Source organism: Panthera uncia, assembly GCF_023721935.1.
Source record: "Panthera uncia isolate 11264 chromosome A3 unlocalized genomic scaffold, Puncia_PCG_1.0 HiC_scaffold_12, whole genome shotgun sequence".
NCBI lineage: Eukaryota > Metazoa > Chordata > Mammalia > Carnivora > Felidae > Panthera > Panthera uncia.
In genome coordinates, this window is record NW_026057579.1 from 3,462,781 (window position 1) to 3,481,252 (window position 18,472).

Genomic DNA, 18,472 nt, shown 5'->3' on the forward strand with positions numbered 1-18,472 from the left:
CATTCAGCCAGGTCACGATCTCGCGGTCCGTGAGTTCGAGCCCCGCGTCAGGCTCTGGGCTGATGGCTCGGAGCCTGGAGCCTGTTTCCGATTCTGTGTCTCCCTCTCTCTCTGCCCCTCCCCCGTTCATGCTCTGTCTCTCTCTGTCCCAAAAATAAAAAAAAAATAAAAAAAAAAAAAAACGTTTAATAAGATTAAGAACTCTTTGCCCAGCCCTATCTCCTATTTATTTTCCTGAAAAAAAATTTTATAGTTCTATACTTTACATTTAAGTCCACAAATCCATTTTGCATTAGTTTTTGTGTAAGGTGTGAGGTTAAGGTGGAAGTTCATTGTTTTTTGTCTAGGGATATCCATCTGCTCCGGCACCATTTGTTGAAAAGTCTATCCTTCCTCTATGGAACTGCTTTTGCACCTTTGTTAAAAATGAGGTGGGCTTGGGGCGTGGTTAAGCGTCCAACTTCAGCTCAGGTCATGATTTCATGGTTCGAGGGTTTGAGCCCCACATCAGGCTCTTTGATGACAGCTCAGAGCCTGGAGCCTGCTTCAGATTCTGTGTCTCTTCCCCTGCTCTCTGCCCCTCCTCCACTCATGCTCTGTCTCTCTGTTTCAAAAATAAATAAAACATTCCAAAAATGTTTTAAATAAAAAAATGAGGAGGGCATATATGTGGGGTTTATTTCTGAGTTCGCTCTTCCACAGATTCATGTTTCTGTCCCCTCACCAATACCACAGTGTAGTGATTTCTGTAGCCATATAGTATGCTTTAATACCAGACACAATGACTCTTCCCATTCGATTCTTCTTTTTCAAAATCATTTAAGCTACTCTAAGCCTTGTGCTTTTCCATATGAATTTTAGAAGAAGCTTTATGGATACACAAAAACCTGGCTGAGGTCTTGATAGCAATCATAGCAATCATATTAAATCTACAGATCAATTTAGGGTAAACTGACATCTTTACTATGTTGAACTTTGCAATCCATGAACATGGTATATCTGTCCACTTATTTAGGTCCTTTTTTGACCTCTTTCACAGTTGTTTTGTAATTTCTTTCTGTTTCATCTCCCTCAGGAACCATACTCAGATATCCTGGTTCCTCTTTATTTCCACTTGCCAGTTTTTTAGTATAGAACTTAGTCTCTTCACTTCTTCTAAAATCGTTATCCTAAAACACCCCTTCCTACTAATGCCCTGAAACTGTATCACCTTTGATGCCTTGCTCTCCATAATCTGCTCACATTCCCTTCTATCTGTTCCAACTTTGTTTTCCTTATGCTATTCCTTATGTAAATTATTTCTTATTGAAAAAGGAATATACCTAATGCTGATAGGTGGGGAAAATAAAGGAAGAAGGTAGAAAGATACATTTTGATAACTTTAAAAACTATTATCATTGCAAAAAACATGGCATTAAAGTGAAATAGAAAAGTTACCTATAGTCTTACTTCCTAATTATTTTTATCTTTTAATATTACTTTCCTTTCCATAAGAGTAAAGACTGGCTCAATCACAGTGAACTCGCCTTAAACTGTCAATTTTTTTCACTTAATATTGTCAATACTTTCACTGTTTCTACATTAACATCACAATTACATCAGTAGCTGAAAAAATATCCCATTGTGTGGATATAAAAAATTACACATTTATTTGCTGATTGTTGGACAGTGGGATTGTTTCTAAGTAACACTTTGCTATTACAGGTCACATAATAAATCACTCTTGTTTCTTTTAAAGTATTTTCCTGAAGTTAAGTTTTCGGGAATGAGATTAGTGGGCCAAAGCCTATGCATTCTTTATGGCTCTTCCTCTGTATTATCTTATTACTTTTTCAAAAGTCTGTGTATCACCACTAAGAGGAAGCAGTTCATAACAAACTTTCAGCAACAGTATGACTGAAGGTTTTTATTTTATAGGTATAAAATGTTACATAAAATCTACATTTATTTTGTAAGTGTTGGATACCAGTGTAGCATGTTTCCATGTTTCATTAACTGTATTTCTTTTTTTTTTTTATTTAAAAAAAAAATTTTTTTAACGTTTATTTATTTTTGAGACAGAGAGAGACAGAGCATGAACAGGGGAGGGGCAGAGAGAGAGGGAGACACAGAATTGGAAGCAGGTTCCAGGCTCCGAGCCATCAGCCCAGAGCCCGACACGGGGCTCGAACTCACAGACCGCGAGATTGTGACCTGAGTTGAAGTCGGACACTTAACCGACTGAGCCACCCAGGCGCCCCTGGAATTCTTTAAGAAGTTTCAAGGTGATAGTCTTTTTTCTTCTTTGTTCTCATCTCAACTATTTATCTAGAAATAGATGCATCTCTGGCCTGCTACTCCATTGGGTCCATGAGGGCAAGAGATCAGGTCTATTTTATCATCACTGTATCTCCAAACACTCATGACTTCATTCGTTTGTTCATTCATCACTCAATACAGATATTGAAATTTTGCTGGGTTCCAGGTGCTGCCCCGGCACCAGGGAGACAGCACTGAACACAGATGTGACAGGGACTGCCTGTGCTTTAATAGGATCTGGGTCTGCTGTACTATGTGTAGACTCTGGAGAGCGGCCAAGGGCAGGAGGACAGGGAGCAATGCTCCAGGTGAGTGGTGAAGGTGGCTACAATGCAAAATGTGTGGTGGGGTGGTGAACAGGAGGTCTTCATACTGGATATAGTGTGAAGGTTGAGTCAACTATTCCCAGCATCTGATACATACTCAATATTTGTTTAACAAGAATATAAGACATTCATTCATCCTAATGGTTTAATTTTGTAGTTACCAAACAAAACAAATGCATACCACTTATCTCAACTTCTCAAGCAAAATTTCTTCTTTGTTTGGCATTCTATTCTCTTTTTACCACTCCCTGATGCTGACCATGACTCCATGTCTTGTCTTGGTGAGGGTCCAGGTACCACCCAGGTAGGATCACTGCCATGACCTGACATGTCCTTCGCCAAAGGCCCTGCCTTACTCCTGGTTCTCACTCCAGCTAAGGCTCCATGATACAGGATATCCTTACAATGGCCATTATGACTCAAGCCCAAATCCACAGAAGGAGTATGGAGTACTGCAAATGTCTATTTCCTCTTCCAATTTCCCCATTTATCATTAGAACCAAGCTACTAGGATTGGTATTTGAGAAGAGGTCACAAGAGGGGAGAGAGAAGTAGGTGAGGTACCTGGCTCGTGGCAAGAGTCCAACTCTCCCACTTTCAGGAGATTCCAGGTGATGCCCTCCTGTCTCATGGTTGGTGGAAAAGAAGGTGAGGTCCACTGGACCGGGAATAGAAATGAATACCAATGGCCAGATGGTCTTCCAAGGCAATAAAAGAAGAATTAAGTTCAAAATGGAATGGTTTTAAAAGGAGCATATGATGGTAGCTACAGAGATAGACTGTGTTTATGTGTTCATTACATTGGGAACAGCCTGTATTTTGAGCCTGAGTCAATATTCTAAATCTCATTCCTTCTATGCATTCATTCAACACATATTTACTGAGTGCCTCTGGGGAGGGTACAGAGATGAACAAGACAGAATGTCTGTGTTTACATGGAGCTTATGGTAGGATAGAGGAGACGAGCAGATAAACAGATATGTAATATAGTGCTGGGGAGAGGTTAGTACAAGGATAAAAAAATAAAGCAAGGCAAAGGACAGAGAGCAATGGACATAAAAGCTATTTTAGAAAAAAAAAGGCTTCTCTGACAAGGTAACATTTGAGCTGAAAGAAATAGAAAATAATCGATAAGCACATTCAAGATACACAGACAAATTTAGAGTATTTGTAGGACTCTAGGCAGGCATGGTTATAGAACAGCAAACGAGGCAAAGAACAGAGATGGGACCAGAGATACAAGCAAATGTCAAATGGTGTCGGCTACCATCAGCAATCTGGAGCTTATCTGAACTGCATTGGGAAGCCAGCTGGTCAGTCTTGAGCAGGGAGTAAAATGATTAGATTTGTGTTTTTAGATACCACTCTCTCTTAGAGGAGAACTGGCTGGGAGGAGGCACAGCAGTTACACAGACCAGAGACAATAACAGTTTTAACTTCAAGTAAGAGCAGTAGAAATGGCAAGAAAAAGTCTAATTCAGAATGTGCTCTGAAGGTAGAGCTAACAAGACTGGCTGATGCATTAGGTATGGATTATAAAGAAAAGAGCAATAAAGGAGGAATCCTAGGTTTGGGGCTTCGGAGACTAGGTGAGGAGTGGGATCACATACTACGTGGGAAGACTGAAAAGAGGGGTAGGCTGGGGTGGGTTAAGTTGGGCAGGAAATGAAGAGTTCTGTATCAGACATGTTACATTTGAAATGCCCTCCACACTGGATCTGGAGCGTAAAGGGAAATATTTTGGCTGGAGGTATACATTTAGAAGTCATCAGTACCTAGATAAATATTTAAAACTATGTAACTAGACATGGTCTCCACCCTTGAGCATTCAGATTAGAACAGTCATTCACCTAAAGATATCATTGAATTCTACTGCACAATAGAACAAAGCACATAGGAACCTACAGGAAAGAAAGAAGGGAACAGCAATGCCAACTCACCTTTGGCACCAGCTGATGACTTTGCAATCCAAACATTGCCTTCTCCCTCTTCCTTCTTTCTGTTGTAAGAAGCCAGGAAGAATTCCCTTTCATCTGTCCTTGAGCTATGGATCGGTGGGTGGATTCCATTCTGTGCTGGGGCAACTGGGGTCTTGAGATTAGTTGGGTAAATCACATAGGACTCTGGAAACCATGTGCAGGACTCAGCCAGGTCTGGGCTCGTCTTGATTAGCCTGACAGATGACAGAGGGTCAGTCTCCCTTCTTAGTACACCCTGCCACTCCATTCAGAAAAGCCAGTGCTTTCCCCCAGAGCTTGTCAGGAGGCAGGGCAACACCAGAGCCAGGAGCTGGTTTCTTTATCCCACTCTGCTCTTGGCCTCCCTGAGCAGACCCGTGAGACACTATTGGGCAGCACACAGCTACTACCTGCAGCCCTTAAGGCGTGTTCCAAATAGTTACACAGGAGCTTAATGTCTAGAACTTTAGCTCCTTTTATTTGTTTACTTTAAAAGCAGTATTTAACTAGGTTATCTTTCACTTTTTTAAAGTTTATTTATTTATTTTGAGAGAGACAAGAAACAGTGTGAGTAGGGGACGGGCAGGGAGGGAGAGAGAATCCCAAGCAGGCTCCACGCTGCCAGCACAAAGACTGACACAGGGCTCAAAGTCATGAAACCTCAAGATCATGACCTGAGTGGAAACCAAGAATCAGACGCTTAACTGAATGAGCCAAGAAGGCGGCCTCAGAACTTCAGCTGTTTTTAAAATGCATCTCTAGGGGTGCCTGGGTGGCTTAGCTGGTGAAGCGTCTGACTTCAGCTCAGGTCATGATCTTACGGTCCGTGGGTTCGAGCCCCACGTCGGGCTCTGTGCTGACAGCTCAGAGCCTGGAGCCTGCTTCATTCTGTCTCTGTCTCTCTGCTCCTCCCCTGCTTGCACTCTGTCTCTCTCTCTCTCTCTCTCTCTCTCTCTCTCTCTCTCAAAAATAAACATACATACATACATACATACATACATAAATTAAAAAAATGCATCCCTAAGGAAACTGGAAGTAAGTCTGAAACCATACTTTTTCAACATTTACGTTGTGGTTAGGCTAAACTTATGCTAAAAAAACAAAGTAGAGAATTTAGGAAACTATATTCTAGTATTTACTAGAAAAAATACTATCTTGGCCCAACTCTCTGAAGAACAAAGGCCACTGCTTAGGAATCTGAGTTATCCGGGGCACCTGGGTGGCTCAGTCAGTTAAGCATCCAACTTCAGCTCAGGTCATGATCTCACAGTTGTGTGGGTTCAAGCCCCGTGTCAGGCTCTGTGCTGACAGCTCAGAGCCTGGAGTCTGCTTTGGATTCTGTGTCTCCCCTCTCTGCCCTTCCCCTGCTCACACTCTCTCTCTGTCTCTCAAAAATAAATAAAAATGTTAAAAAATATATTTAAAAAAGGAATCCAATTATCTATTTAGTTCATTGCTTGTTTTTAGCTCAACCTGGCTTCAATGACTATTAGAATAAAGGAGGAATCTATCTTTTTTTAATGTTTACTTATTTATTTTGAGAGAGAGAGAGAGAATAGGGGATGGGTGGGGGAGAGAGGGAGAGAGAGAGAATGAATATCCCTGACCTGGGGCTTGAACTCATGAATTGTGAGATCATGACCTGAGCCAAAATCCAAGAGTCAGACGCTTAACTGACTGAGCCACCCAGACACCCCAGAATAAAGGAGGCACAGAATAATGGGGCACAGGACTCCAGTGATCATAACTAAAAACACCTCCTGACCCCAAAACACCATAACATGACAGAAGATAAAGTCAGGCCATGAGCAAGGCACTTAATAAACACAAGGGCTTACTAAGGGCCTCCCATTGCATTTACTCTCCAATCAGACCCCCAACGGGGAAAGCACTAGCATCCCATTTCATAGATGAGGCACTGGGTCCAACCGAGAAGTAAATTTCCAAAGATCATAAAGGTAGTAAGAAATAGGTACTATGCAAGCTCCAAACTCCCAGTCCTCACTCGAAACTTACTCTTACTTCCCAGGAATCAGAGGCAGGAAGGAATGCACACAAAGATCTGCAGGCCTTCCCTAAGGTGCACTCCCTTCACTATCTAGAACAGAACTATTAATGTTAAGCCTGTGTTAAGATCCACCAGCAAGGGGCACCTGGGTGGCTCAGTTGGTTAAGCATCCAACTTGATTTCAGCTCAGGTCATGACCTCAGGGTTCGTGAGATCATGCCCCATGTCAGACTCTGTGCTGAGAGCACAGAGCATGCTTGGGATTCCCTCTCTCCTTCTCTCTCTCTGCCTCTCCCCTGCTCATACTGGCAGGCTCTCTCTCTCTCACTCTCTTTTAAAGAAATTAACATTAAAAAAAAAAAAAAAAAGATCCACCTGCAAAATCAATCTATGAGCAAACGGCAGAAATAATGAAATTTTCAACAGAGATTTAAAGTAAAATTATTTTTTCAGAATTTTTAAATGTTTTTATTTACTTTTGAAAGAGCATGAACGGGGGAGGGAGAGAGAGAGAGAGGGAGACACAGAATCTGAAACAGGTTCCAGGCTCTGAGCTGTCAGCACAGAGCCCAACGTGGGGTTCAAACTTGTGAACTGTGAGATTATGACCTGAGCTGAAGTGGGACGCTTACCTGACTCAGCCACCCAGGTGCCCCTAAAGTAAAATTATTTTTAAGCCAAAGGCAACAGAATTTGAAAGTTACTTGAATTCAAAGGAACAAAAATCAATAAATTTCTAACTCACTGAATATTCAACTCTATGTACCCTGGCCAAACAGCGGCCACTAGCCACACGTGGCCTCTGAGTACTTGAAATCTGGCCAATGTGACACGGGAACTGAATTTTAAACTTTGTTTAGTTTTAATGTAAAAACTGAAGCGTTGTATTCTCCCATTATTCACAACTTCACTCTGTTGGTTGGATGACATTAACCATTGCACGACCTCAGATATTTCTCCGGTCCTGCAGCAGGCACGTCAGGCCATGTGTTGCTCCTAGTAGCTGACATAAACATGTCACTGTTCTACTCTGCGACAATAGATTGATTCAGTTCAAGTGACTTTATCCCCCATCCATTGATGAAGCATCATAACGTGCTTATTATGCGGACAGCACGAGTTACTATGCGGACAGCACGAGTTACAATGATAACTATGTAAATCGTAACTGGCAGCTACTGTGAAATGTAACTATGTATCTAGCTAAAAAACAAGGAGAGAAAAAATTTTAAATTTAAAACGGAGGCATACTACCAATGCCAAATTTTTTTTTGTAAAGTTAATGTGATAGTTTTATTCCCTTTGAGTTTGTGTATCATTCACACCTTCATTGCTACAATTCCATCTGCTCTTAACCTGACGATTGACTTCATAAGCACAGCCTCCAGCATATTCCTGGTGTACCCCAGACAGTTATTTACCATGGCTTTGATAGAGGAAGAAATTTCTTCTCTCAGTTTTTGATTCTCATTTAAAAAAATTTTTTAATGTTTATTGAATTTTGGGAGACAGAGAGAGACAGAGCATTAGTGGGGGAGGGACAGAGAGAGAAGGAAACAATCTGAACCAGGCTCCAGGCTGCAAGCTGTCAGCACAGAGCCCTGTGCAGGGCTCGACCCAGGAACCTGAGCCGAAGTTGGATGCTTAACCAACTGGGCCACCCAGCTGCCCCTTGATTCTTATCTTTTTAATCAAAGACTGATGCAGAATTGAGTGGGGATGCCAAAGCTAGAACTATGACCAGGACAGTAATGGGGGGGACAAAAAAAAAAAAAAAAAGAACTGGCAGAAGCTATGACAGAAATTTCACAATAAATGGCAACTGCAACTTGCTATAACAGAGTTACAAAGGAGACATTTTCAGAAAATACATAATGTAATGAATTTCATAAGCAGTTTCCACTCAACCATAAGAAAATGGGTGGGGGGAGCAAACCAAAAAAACAGACTTTTGGGGTGCCTGGGTGGCTCAGTCGGTTAGGCGGCCGATTTCGGCTCAGGTCATGATCTCGCTGTCCGTGGGTTCGAGCCCCGCGTCGGGCTCTGTGCTGACAGCTCAGAGCCTGGAGCCTGTTTCGGATTCTGTGTCTCCCTCTCTCTGACCCTCCCCCATTCATGCTCTGTCTCTCTCTGTCTCAAAAATAAATAAACGTTAAAAAAATTAAAAACAACAACAACAACAACAACAACAAAAAACAGACTTTTAACTATAGAGAACAAACTGGTGGTTACCAGAGGGGAGGTGGGTGGGGGATGGGGATTAAGGAATGCACTTGTCACGATGGCACCAGGTGTTGTAATAAAGCTTTGAATTACTAAATTCTACACCTGAAGCTAATATTACACTGTATGTTAGCTAACTGAAATTTAAATAAAAACTTAAAAAAAAAATCATTGAAATTTGTGGCTGAAATCAGAATTAAATACCTAACAAAAAATGTTTAAACATATTTTTTTTTTTAAATTTTTTTTTTCAACTTTTTATTTATTTTTGGGACAGAGAGAGACATAGCATGAATGGGGGAGGGGCAGAGAGAGAGGGAGACACAGAATCGGAAACAGGCTCCAGGCTCCGAGCCATCAGCCCAGAGCCCGACGCGGGGCTCGAACTCACGGACCGCGAGATCGTGACCTGGCTGAAGTCGGACGCTCAACCGACTGCGCCACCCAGGCGCCCCCCTAAACATATTTTTAACAGGCTCTGAACTTGTAACTTTGGTCAGTTATAAAATGGCATGGATTCTTGCATAAAAAAGAAAACCATTTCTATTTATTTGTTTGTTTGTGTATTTATTTATTTATACATTTGTATTTTAGAGAGAGAGAGTGAGCAGGGGAGAGGGACAGAAGGAGAAAGAGAGTTGGAGGCTCAACTGACCGAGCCACCCAGGTGCCCTCAAAAAACCATTTTAGATAGAAATACAGCTGGAGGAAATATTTTGAGGAAAACAGTAAAAATAAGACATTTTACAAAGAGTGAACAACCTTTAGCTAAGTCACAAACACTGCCCAAGGAATACAAAACTTTTCTAATAGTATCAAAGACTGATTCAAAAATGGAAAAATCTTAAATATCTTCCTTCAGTTTTAGTTGAATTCTGTGACATGAGATGCTGCCCAATGAATATTTTGGGAATGTTCTGCTTCCAATATTTTTTATAAGTTTATTTAGTTATTTATCTTGAGAGAGAGAGCAAAAGAGCACACACACACACGCACAAGTGAGGGATGGGCAGAGAGAGAGGGGGAGAGAAACCTAAGCAGGCTCTGCGCTGGCAGTTCAGAGCCCAACACGGGGCTCAAACTCACAAATTGTGAGATCATAACCTGAGCTGAAATCAAGAGTCAGACGCCTAACTGACTGAGCCATCTAGGCGCCCCTCAAAGAATTTTCAAATACATGAAAAAATATCAAATTTCAGCCTTAAAACTACCAACCTTGTGGTGTAGATATTTTTAAATCTTTTACATCTGTCAAAGAAGAATCTCACCTACATGTGAAAATTTCTATTGTGACAGTGCTTCAGCTAGGTTGGGTTGAAATCTGATTTACTGGGATTTTAATACACCGATGCTTCCTTTAGTGTTTCATTGTACTATATGGTACATATTGGAAACACTTGCACTCAGTTTTCTGAAGCCCACTCTATGAAAACTATCAGGGATACAGTTGTTGAAATGGTTTAGTATATACTTGCAAATGCTACAATGATTCCCCAGTATGGAACTGTTGAAAGAAACAGAAGACAATAGATTTAATGATACTGTGTTCTTTGCCAGTGTTCACTAATTGAGAGAAAGGAGTTCTACAAAGATTCACTATATTGTCAACTCCAAATCAGATTCTCTTGAAATAAAAGAAAATGCTTCCCAAATCAATAATTATTTTATTCAATAATCAAAGGTAAAAAGTGGCAGTGTGATTTACATCTTCTCATCAATATACGCTCTAGGCGATCAAGCTAAAGTTGAAGCTCCAAGGAAGGGAAAAGAAGATCTTATTTATGACCTAACCAGACAGGTGTGAGAATTTATGCTCCAATTTCATAACTCAGCCAACAATAATGGTTTCACATATTTTTATAACATGACTCAGTATAGGAGAGCCTGGTGGCTCAGCTGGTTAAGCATCTGACTCTGGATTTCAGCTGAGGTCATGATCTCAGTTAATAAGATCAAGCCCTGCTTCAGGCGCAGTGCTTGACAGCATGGAGCCTGCTTGGGATTCTCTCGCTCTCTCTGCCCTTCCCCAACTTGTGCATGGGCGCATGTGCACATGCTTTCTCTCTCTCTCAAAATAAAGAAATAAACATTTAAAAAGAGCATGACTCAGTATGTAGAAGATTTAAATTGAAATAGACAGCATTATGCAAATTGGCTACAAAAACTAAAGAAAAGTTTTAAGAACACTTTTGTTGACATTGCTAAATTTAGAATTTCTTTTCACTTTATTCAATATCTCTTTTGAATTAGATATTAATAATACGTGTTGACATAAGAGTTGATGAATTTATTTAACTTAGATATAGTTCTGAAAACTCAAGTCATTCTTCTAAAAATATGAACCAGTTTTGCCAATGTGTCTGCAACTATGAAAGGAAAATGATTTTTCATTGAGTTACTGAAAAACTTCACGTGGGAACAACTTGAGTATGTAAATCAACATTTCAACCATAAATGTCATGAAATCTAAATACAGAGCAAGGGTTTTAGATGAAAATTTAGTGTCTGGATTAAGATGTTCCAAAAATGTGAACTTACACCAGAGTTTGAAGACTCAGAAAGAGAACAAAATCTATAAAATATCTCACTAATTGTTTTTATATTAATAACATATCAAACTGATTATTTTGGATTTTTCTGGTTAAATAAAATATATTATTAAAGTAAAATATTAATCTATCACCAAAGAACTGATCACCTTGAGGAAATTAATCAAGTCAAATTTGGAATCAGCAAGGCCAGGTCTCCAAGGACTTCAGTCAGTCTAGCAAGACAGGTTTTCATTTGAAGCTTGTTGTGGCCAACCAGCCCCCTGCCATCGCCTCACCACACTCTCATTCAGTTCCGGCAGAGAACAGAATTCATTGTTCCACAAAAGCGAGAAGAAATATTCAGGATTTCCCAGGGTTGACTCAATCAACTCATAAGCTACAGTAAGAACTGCTTCAACGAGTATGAAATAATGGATTTAATCTTTAAAATTCTTCCTCTCAGGGGCGCCTGGGTGGCTCAGTCGGTTAAGCGTCCAACTTCGGCTCAGGTCATGATCTCATGGTCCGTGGGTTCGAGCCCCGCGTCAGGCTCTGTGCTGACAGCTCAGAGCCTGGAGCCTGCTTCAGATTCTGTGTCTCCCTCTCTCTCTGACCCTCCCCCGTTCATGCTCTGTCTCTCTCTGTCTCAAAAATAAAATAAAAACGTTAAAAAAAATTTTTTTTTAAATAAATAAATAAAATTCTTCCTCTCAAATGTTTTTCGACCAGGAGGTAAAAAGAAAATTTGTCCAATGACAACCTGTTCTCAATACTGACCTCCTTATAACAGCTAAAAATATCAAGAAAAAGGAACGGAGAGTGTTTATATTTACAAATAAAATAGATGGAGAAGTCAGAAATACGTTGCTGTGTAATTATTATTCCATCTACCATCTGATAGAAGGAACTATGAAGGAATTAGGAAACCGACATTCCATTTTGGCTTAAAAAAGAGAAATAAACTATGATCATTTGCTGTAACATCAATTCTAAACGCAGTGATTTTTGTTGTAGTGTATAAAATATTTTCAGGCTCAGCTTTTGAAACAATTGTTTAAACAGAAAAAGGTCAACACAAGCTTCTACAATGGACCAAACATTTCATAATGTTACCATGGTATGTATACCCAAGCCCAATAAAAACAAGTTTAAAGTTAGGATTCAAGGGAGAGTAGTAGAAAACACAAATAGATTTCTGTGGATATCAAGGATTTTAAATTATTAAAGAACTGTACCAAAACGATTAATTTATAGATTTTGTAATAAAAATATTTTAACAATTAAAAAAAGTAAAATATATTGCACCTATTTCTTTGTATTTATTTTAATGTGGCTACTAGGAAATTTAAAATTACACATGTGGCTGGCATTCTGTTTCTGCTGGACAGCATCCTTTGTAATTGTTCCATTCCCTCAGAAACCCATTTAGAAGGAAATCACAAATGGAGGCTCATTTATATATATTAGGGGAAAAACTTCACAGGAGAAAAAGAAAGCCTTCAACCTAGGTCAGAGAGAAAAGCCACTCAGGGCTCTGAGACTACAGCCACAGGGTCTTGATGAATTTGTCAAAGTCCCTGAAGTAACAGGAGGAAGGCACTTGCTGTCAAGGGTCCAGTGGAGAACACTATCGAGACTCTAGGAAGCCCTGTGAGGGATGCCCAGTCACATGGCCCATAGGTTCATTTGTACAGACTGGAACTGCACGATGTGTAGCGACATTAACCGCTATGGCAATGGGCAACCCAGTTATCCTCTATGAGTTGCCATTCTGCCCTACATTAAAATGAAGAAATTACATTTTTCACTCTTTGGAGCCCTCCGAAGCCATACAAAATTATGGAGAGACAAAATGACAAAGGGAACCATCGCTTCCTGGAACTACTACAATCCCTTGCCAGCCACCTAAGAGAATGAAGGAAGCTTATGAGGATAATGACAACCCCCAGCCTGCATAAACCATGTCACCATTTACAAGGTGTCATCACAGACCATGTCACATGTCACAGAGGGGCAAAGAACAAGTATAATCATCCCCATCCACACTGACAGATGGGTCACTGGGATTTAGAGCGGTGTCGTCCAGGGTCACAGAGATCTAGATACCTACTCAGACCCGATCAGGACCCCAGTCACGTGGTCATGCCACTTCATTATAACTAACTATGCAAATATGTAGAATGTTACGTACATAATTTTTACAACATCCTCTGTTCATACTTCTAAAAGCTAAATTCTCCCTTTATCCTCAGATTAAAAAAAAAAGTCATAGTAGAAAAAAGATTGAATAAACCTTAAAAAAATTTTTTAAATGAATGATCTGGATAAATAATCATGTCCCACTTCTACTCTTAGTTCTGGTGAAATAATCTTTTGTGTTCTAAACATGTAAATATGTAATAGGAATTCAGAAAGCTTCACTCACCTTTAGGGGTGGATGGTGAATCATGAAAATCCATCACAGACAGAACCGGATATATAAGTTACTGGGGCCAATGAGTGTGGACAAAAAGGGGAAGCTAATGCCATGAACACTCAACTTAGTAAATAGATAGGGCCCAGAGTGAAATGTGAGTGGGGAAAAGAGCATTTGCGTTGAGTCATATCTTCCGGTGTCTTCCTCCCTAAATGATTTGTTAGGCTACACACGCATGTTCACTAGTCTTCATGGAAAGAAAACTGGAGACTTATTACAACCCTGATTGGGGGGGGCACTACCCAGTTCTTTCCTACTGAAATGATAACAATAATAGCAGTGACAGGCATAATAACAGTAGTAAGAGCTTTTACTTATGTCGTGTGAACTATGAGACAGACATTATTCAAAGCCAGCGCATAAATGAACTCAAGTAATTCTTACAACGACCCTGAGGTGGTTACTATTATCCCCATTTTATTTACAGAAGGAGAAACCAAGGCACAGAGTCCAGTACTTACTACCACTGTGCCATATACGTGACATGTGTCGCCTTAGCTAATCCTCACAGCCACCTCATGAGGTAGATTCTGAGGCCTGGGGGGATGAGGAAATACACCCAAGCTAATGAGAGGGAGACCTGGGGTTAAAACCCAAGCTGCTAATCCTCCCCCTTAATCCCTGTATAATACTGTTTCCCCCTACCTTATGGGACCGTTCTTATGACACCTAGCCATAACCCCACTGCTCGGAGGTGGGCAGCACAGCAGATACTGTTATACCCTGCCTGGGTGTCCTTTCTGGGACCCCTGGCTGCTATGAGCTGGCTGCCAAGAGCTCACGTATGCCTCTTCTGCAGGGTCTAGCCCCTGTCCAGAAATGGAGGGGAAGCTACATTCTCCACTTCCCCTAACAGCCAGTGGCTGACTGGTATTAGAGGACAGAAGCCAGGTCCTCTCGTCTCAGTTGGGAGGTACCATTTATTCCCGAGCTCCATGGAGTCAGGCTGAGGAGAGACTTCGGCTGAAACCGTGTCTTTGCTTGGCTTCCTCCCCTGCTGTGTGCACCCCCCACCCCTTGCTTCTGGATGGGTTTCTCCCAAGAGCCTTCACCTCCACCCCTCCACCCCCCTGCCATTAGTCACCCACCACATAAGAAACCTGGGCCTCCCATTCTGCTTCTAGGGAGCCTCACCTAAGAGACAGGATTTATCAGGCACAAACAACAAAGTTTTAGACTGTAATCAAAGTAGCATGGAGGATACTCCGGAACTAATATTGTTGGCTTTTTAGACAAAAGTATTTTTGTCCAGAAAAAAAAATCCCACATTTTTGCTAAAGGGCTTCAGGATGAAAGTTGAAAACATTTATGTAATAGACTGAAAAGGACTCTTCAACACTTACTTCACTAAAGAAGCTTTGCGACACAGTTTGTCAGCCCCCCTGTAGTAATTCACCAACTGCATCAGCCCAGGCTCGTGACCTATAAAGGAAAGAGGAGGCTCAGAAGGGAAAGAGGACAGGTGGGAAACGACAATGTCAGCACCAGCATGCAGGAGAGAGAACAGCTGTGTCATGCCCAGCTTTTCCTTCTCTCATTTCAAGACTGGTTGGTGGAAATGGAACAATTCCATTGCCCTGCACCTGTACCCCTTTCCACAGCATGGAACCAGAAACCCTCCCCCTCCCCAGAGTGGATATTAGAGATACCAATATCCTAGGTCTGCCGAACACCACTGCTGCCTTTGTTTTTTCTTCTTAGGGCGGAAGGGTATTTTCTATTTCACCTCTCTTTGATCCCCCCCAAACCCCACTCTTGGCTTCACACATAGGGACTTAGTAGTCTCTGCATAGTAGGACTTTATTTTTTTTTACACTTTAAAAATATTTATCTATTTGTGGAAGAGAGACAGAGCGTGAGCTGGGGAGGGGCAGAGAGAGAGAGACAGAAAGGAGACATAGAATCTGAAGCAGGCTTCAGGCTCTGAGCTGTCAGCACAGAGCCTGACGTGGGGGTCGAACCCATGAACCGTGAGATCATGACCTGAGCTGAAGTCACATGCTTAACTGACTGAGCCACCCAGGCACCCCAAGCACAGTAGGACTTCAACAGTGACGCCTTGGCACCCCTAACCTTGCTTTCTATAGCCATCAAAGAAGCACTAGGACTAGGATATTACTGTCTTCAAGCATGTCTAACTCTGTGAGCTTCTGGGAGAGCCACAAGAGGTGAAGGAAGATAGTAGAGAAGCCATGTCTATAAAATCAGAAGCCCTGAAGACTTTCTTCTGTATATCTCCCACAGAGAAACTCATTTTCAATGAATCCTACTGCATGTCCCCTCCTCCATAAAACAGAGCAGAGAGGATACAAACAAAAACAAAAGCCTTAATATCTGTTTAAATTCCTAACAAAATGCATTCAATTTCCAGCAACAAAAATAAAAGTAAAACCAAACAAAGGGAGTCTGAGTAGAAGATGCCAGAAGTAAAAAGGATACATCTGAGAACAGCATATAATCAAATAAAAATATTTAGGTACTAACTTGCTGATGAACCTGCCTCACACCTGCGCCTACCTTCTCATCCCCACGGCAAGAGCATTCCTGAGACTTTATCTGGCTCTATAAGCCATCTCCTTGGGTTTCACACAATGCACTGAAACAAAAAGTAAACATCCCTAACAGTGAAGACATATAACCATTTTGGTTGTGATGCTGTTTTCTTTTCCATAAAAACCAAATGTTTTCTAACCATCTGTTGACTTTGTGGTACCTGTTTAGGATTTGGACCCTGTAAGTTTCTGGCCTTGCCCCCAGTCCTGAGCACCATAGCAATGCAAAACCACCCCTGCTTCAGCCCCAACAGAGACATTTTTGCCAGTTTTGAATATTAGGATTCCCCCTAAGCTTTTATAGCCAGGCACTGCCCAGTCTATAGAGGAAGGTAAGTCAGTCAGGCAGGGATGTGGACAGAGCAAGAAGGAAATATATGTTCTCAACTATAAGTAGTTCTTCCTTCAGGGAAGGTATTCTCTTTGCTGAGGGCTTCCTGGAGAGACAGTTTAACAAAAGGGAATCTCCAGGCACATTCCCTGTATTCCAAGATTGCTGGGGGTTGGAATCAGTCCCTCCATGGAGTCCTCATCATACATCCTAAATTTGTATAACAGTAAAAAGTCCATTCCAAAGAAAAAATTTCGATAAGGCTATGCTACAACACCCTTCATTCCTGAAATTACAACTGTACACACCCCCCGCCCAAAGGCTCTATGTAAGTAGCCAGTGAGTTCCAAATGGCCTATTTTCAGTCTGCTCATTCAGCCTCTCTACTCTCTGACCACACCTCTTTCTAAAAACTATGTCCTCTGCTGGACACAGAACACCGCTGTCTCTGGATTGCCCTTTAAGACAGAGATGACTTTTCCTCATTATCGATCCTCCTCTTCCGTCTTTGGCAAATCTGTTTGGTCCCCGCCCCAGGAGAATTTTGGCAAGGAACGGAGGCTGCATCTCCGGGATGACTGCGCAGTGAGGAGAGGCCACGAGACGGTTCAGGTCAATGGGATGTAAGTTGAAGTGATCTGCACAACTTGTGGATTACGTCATCTAGAAGGGAGCTGCCGGTCTTCTCCTTTCCCGTGCCCCTCCCTACAGGCGAGGATGTGGATATGGATGTAGACATGATGCCAAGCTGGCATCGACCATGGGAGTGAAGGTAACTCTCTCAGGGTGAGCAGGGCAGAGAAGTGGGACGCAGGTTGAAGCCATCATACAAAATCTGCATTCAACACACAACTGTGAAAACACATACTTCGGGGAACCTCAGGAAAGGTCTACATCAGACACCCTTCCTTCCGCCCTGGCCCGAGCTTGGCTCACTTCTGCAGCTCCTGCTTTGGGAACCCAGAGGTCTTTTCCAAAACCCCAGTTGATCTGAGCCTTCCGGTAGCTGAATCCGCAGGGTTTTCAACACACACAAGGATCCCTCCCGCGTCAACACCAGTCACGGTGAAATCCTCAGCGCAGAAAATTCGCAAGAGGACTCCAGCTGGAGGTCCGACGCCGGCTCAGCGGGGCCTTGCCCCGCCCCAGCTCTGCCCCGCTGCCCTGAGCGATTTGGGGGCGTCGGGCCGGGGCAGTGCGGGAGCGCGCGGCCGACGCCCCCCCCCCAGCCCCCCGGGCTGCAGGCACCAGCCATTGTCCACAGGCAGCGGCGGCCACGAATCCGATTTCGGGAACGGGAAGGCATGCAAAGCGGTGGGTTTAGACCTTTATGGATCCATTTTTTCTCTGCCCGGGGAACGACGCAGGGGAAGATATATGACCTTAAGACAAAAGCGCTGCTGCTAACGGGCCGTGGGAGGAGCGGGAGGGCGGGGAGGGGGAAGCGCTCACCCAATCTCCCGAAGGGCAGCCGGTTCCTCTCGCCCAGCATCAGGTTGAACCTGGGGTTGTCTCGCCTGAGCCTCTTCCAGTGGCCGGTGGCGAGCAGCAGCCGCGAGACCTCGGCGTAGACGCTGCTGTTCTCGTCGCGCACCACGAAGGTATACATGGCGAAGGGCCGTGCGCCCGGGCCGCCCGGGCAGCCTCCGCAAAGACCAGCCGGCCGAGGTGGCGGCTCAGCGCGGAACCCGCCCGGGCGCCCGCCGCGTCCCGGCCCCCGCCGCCACCGCCGCCGCGCCGGCTCCCCGCGCCACTAGGGTCCCGGCGGC

At 42.8% G+C, this 18,472-nt stretch overlaps 1 protein-coding gene across 1 annotated transcript in view; it reads right to left on the reverse strand.

The window, feature by feature from the left end:
* Positions 1-18,409, reverse strand: part of TTL (tubulin tyrosine ligase) — a 36,811-nt gene extending 18,402 nt beyond the window's left edge. Inside the window, exons 1-3 of the mRNA XM_049652146.1 lie at positions 18,156-18,409; positions 15,164-15,242; positions 4,565-4,797 (exon numbers count right to left, since the gene is read on the reverse strand). Coding sequence (XP_049508103.1) covers positions 4,565-4,797; positions 15,164-15,242; positions 18,156-18,312 — 469 coding nt within the window. The 5' untranslated portion in view covers positions 18,313-18,409. The remainder of the gene's footprint in view (positions 1-4,564; positions 4,798-15,163; positions 15,243-18,155) is intronic.
* Positions 18,410-18,472: the final 63 nt, after the last annotated feature.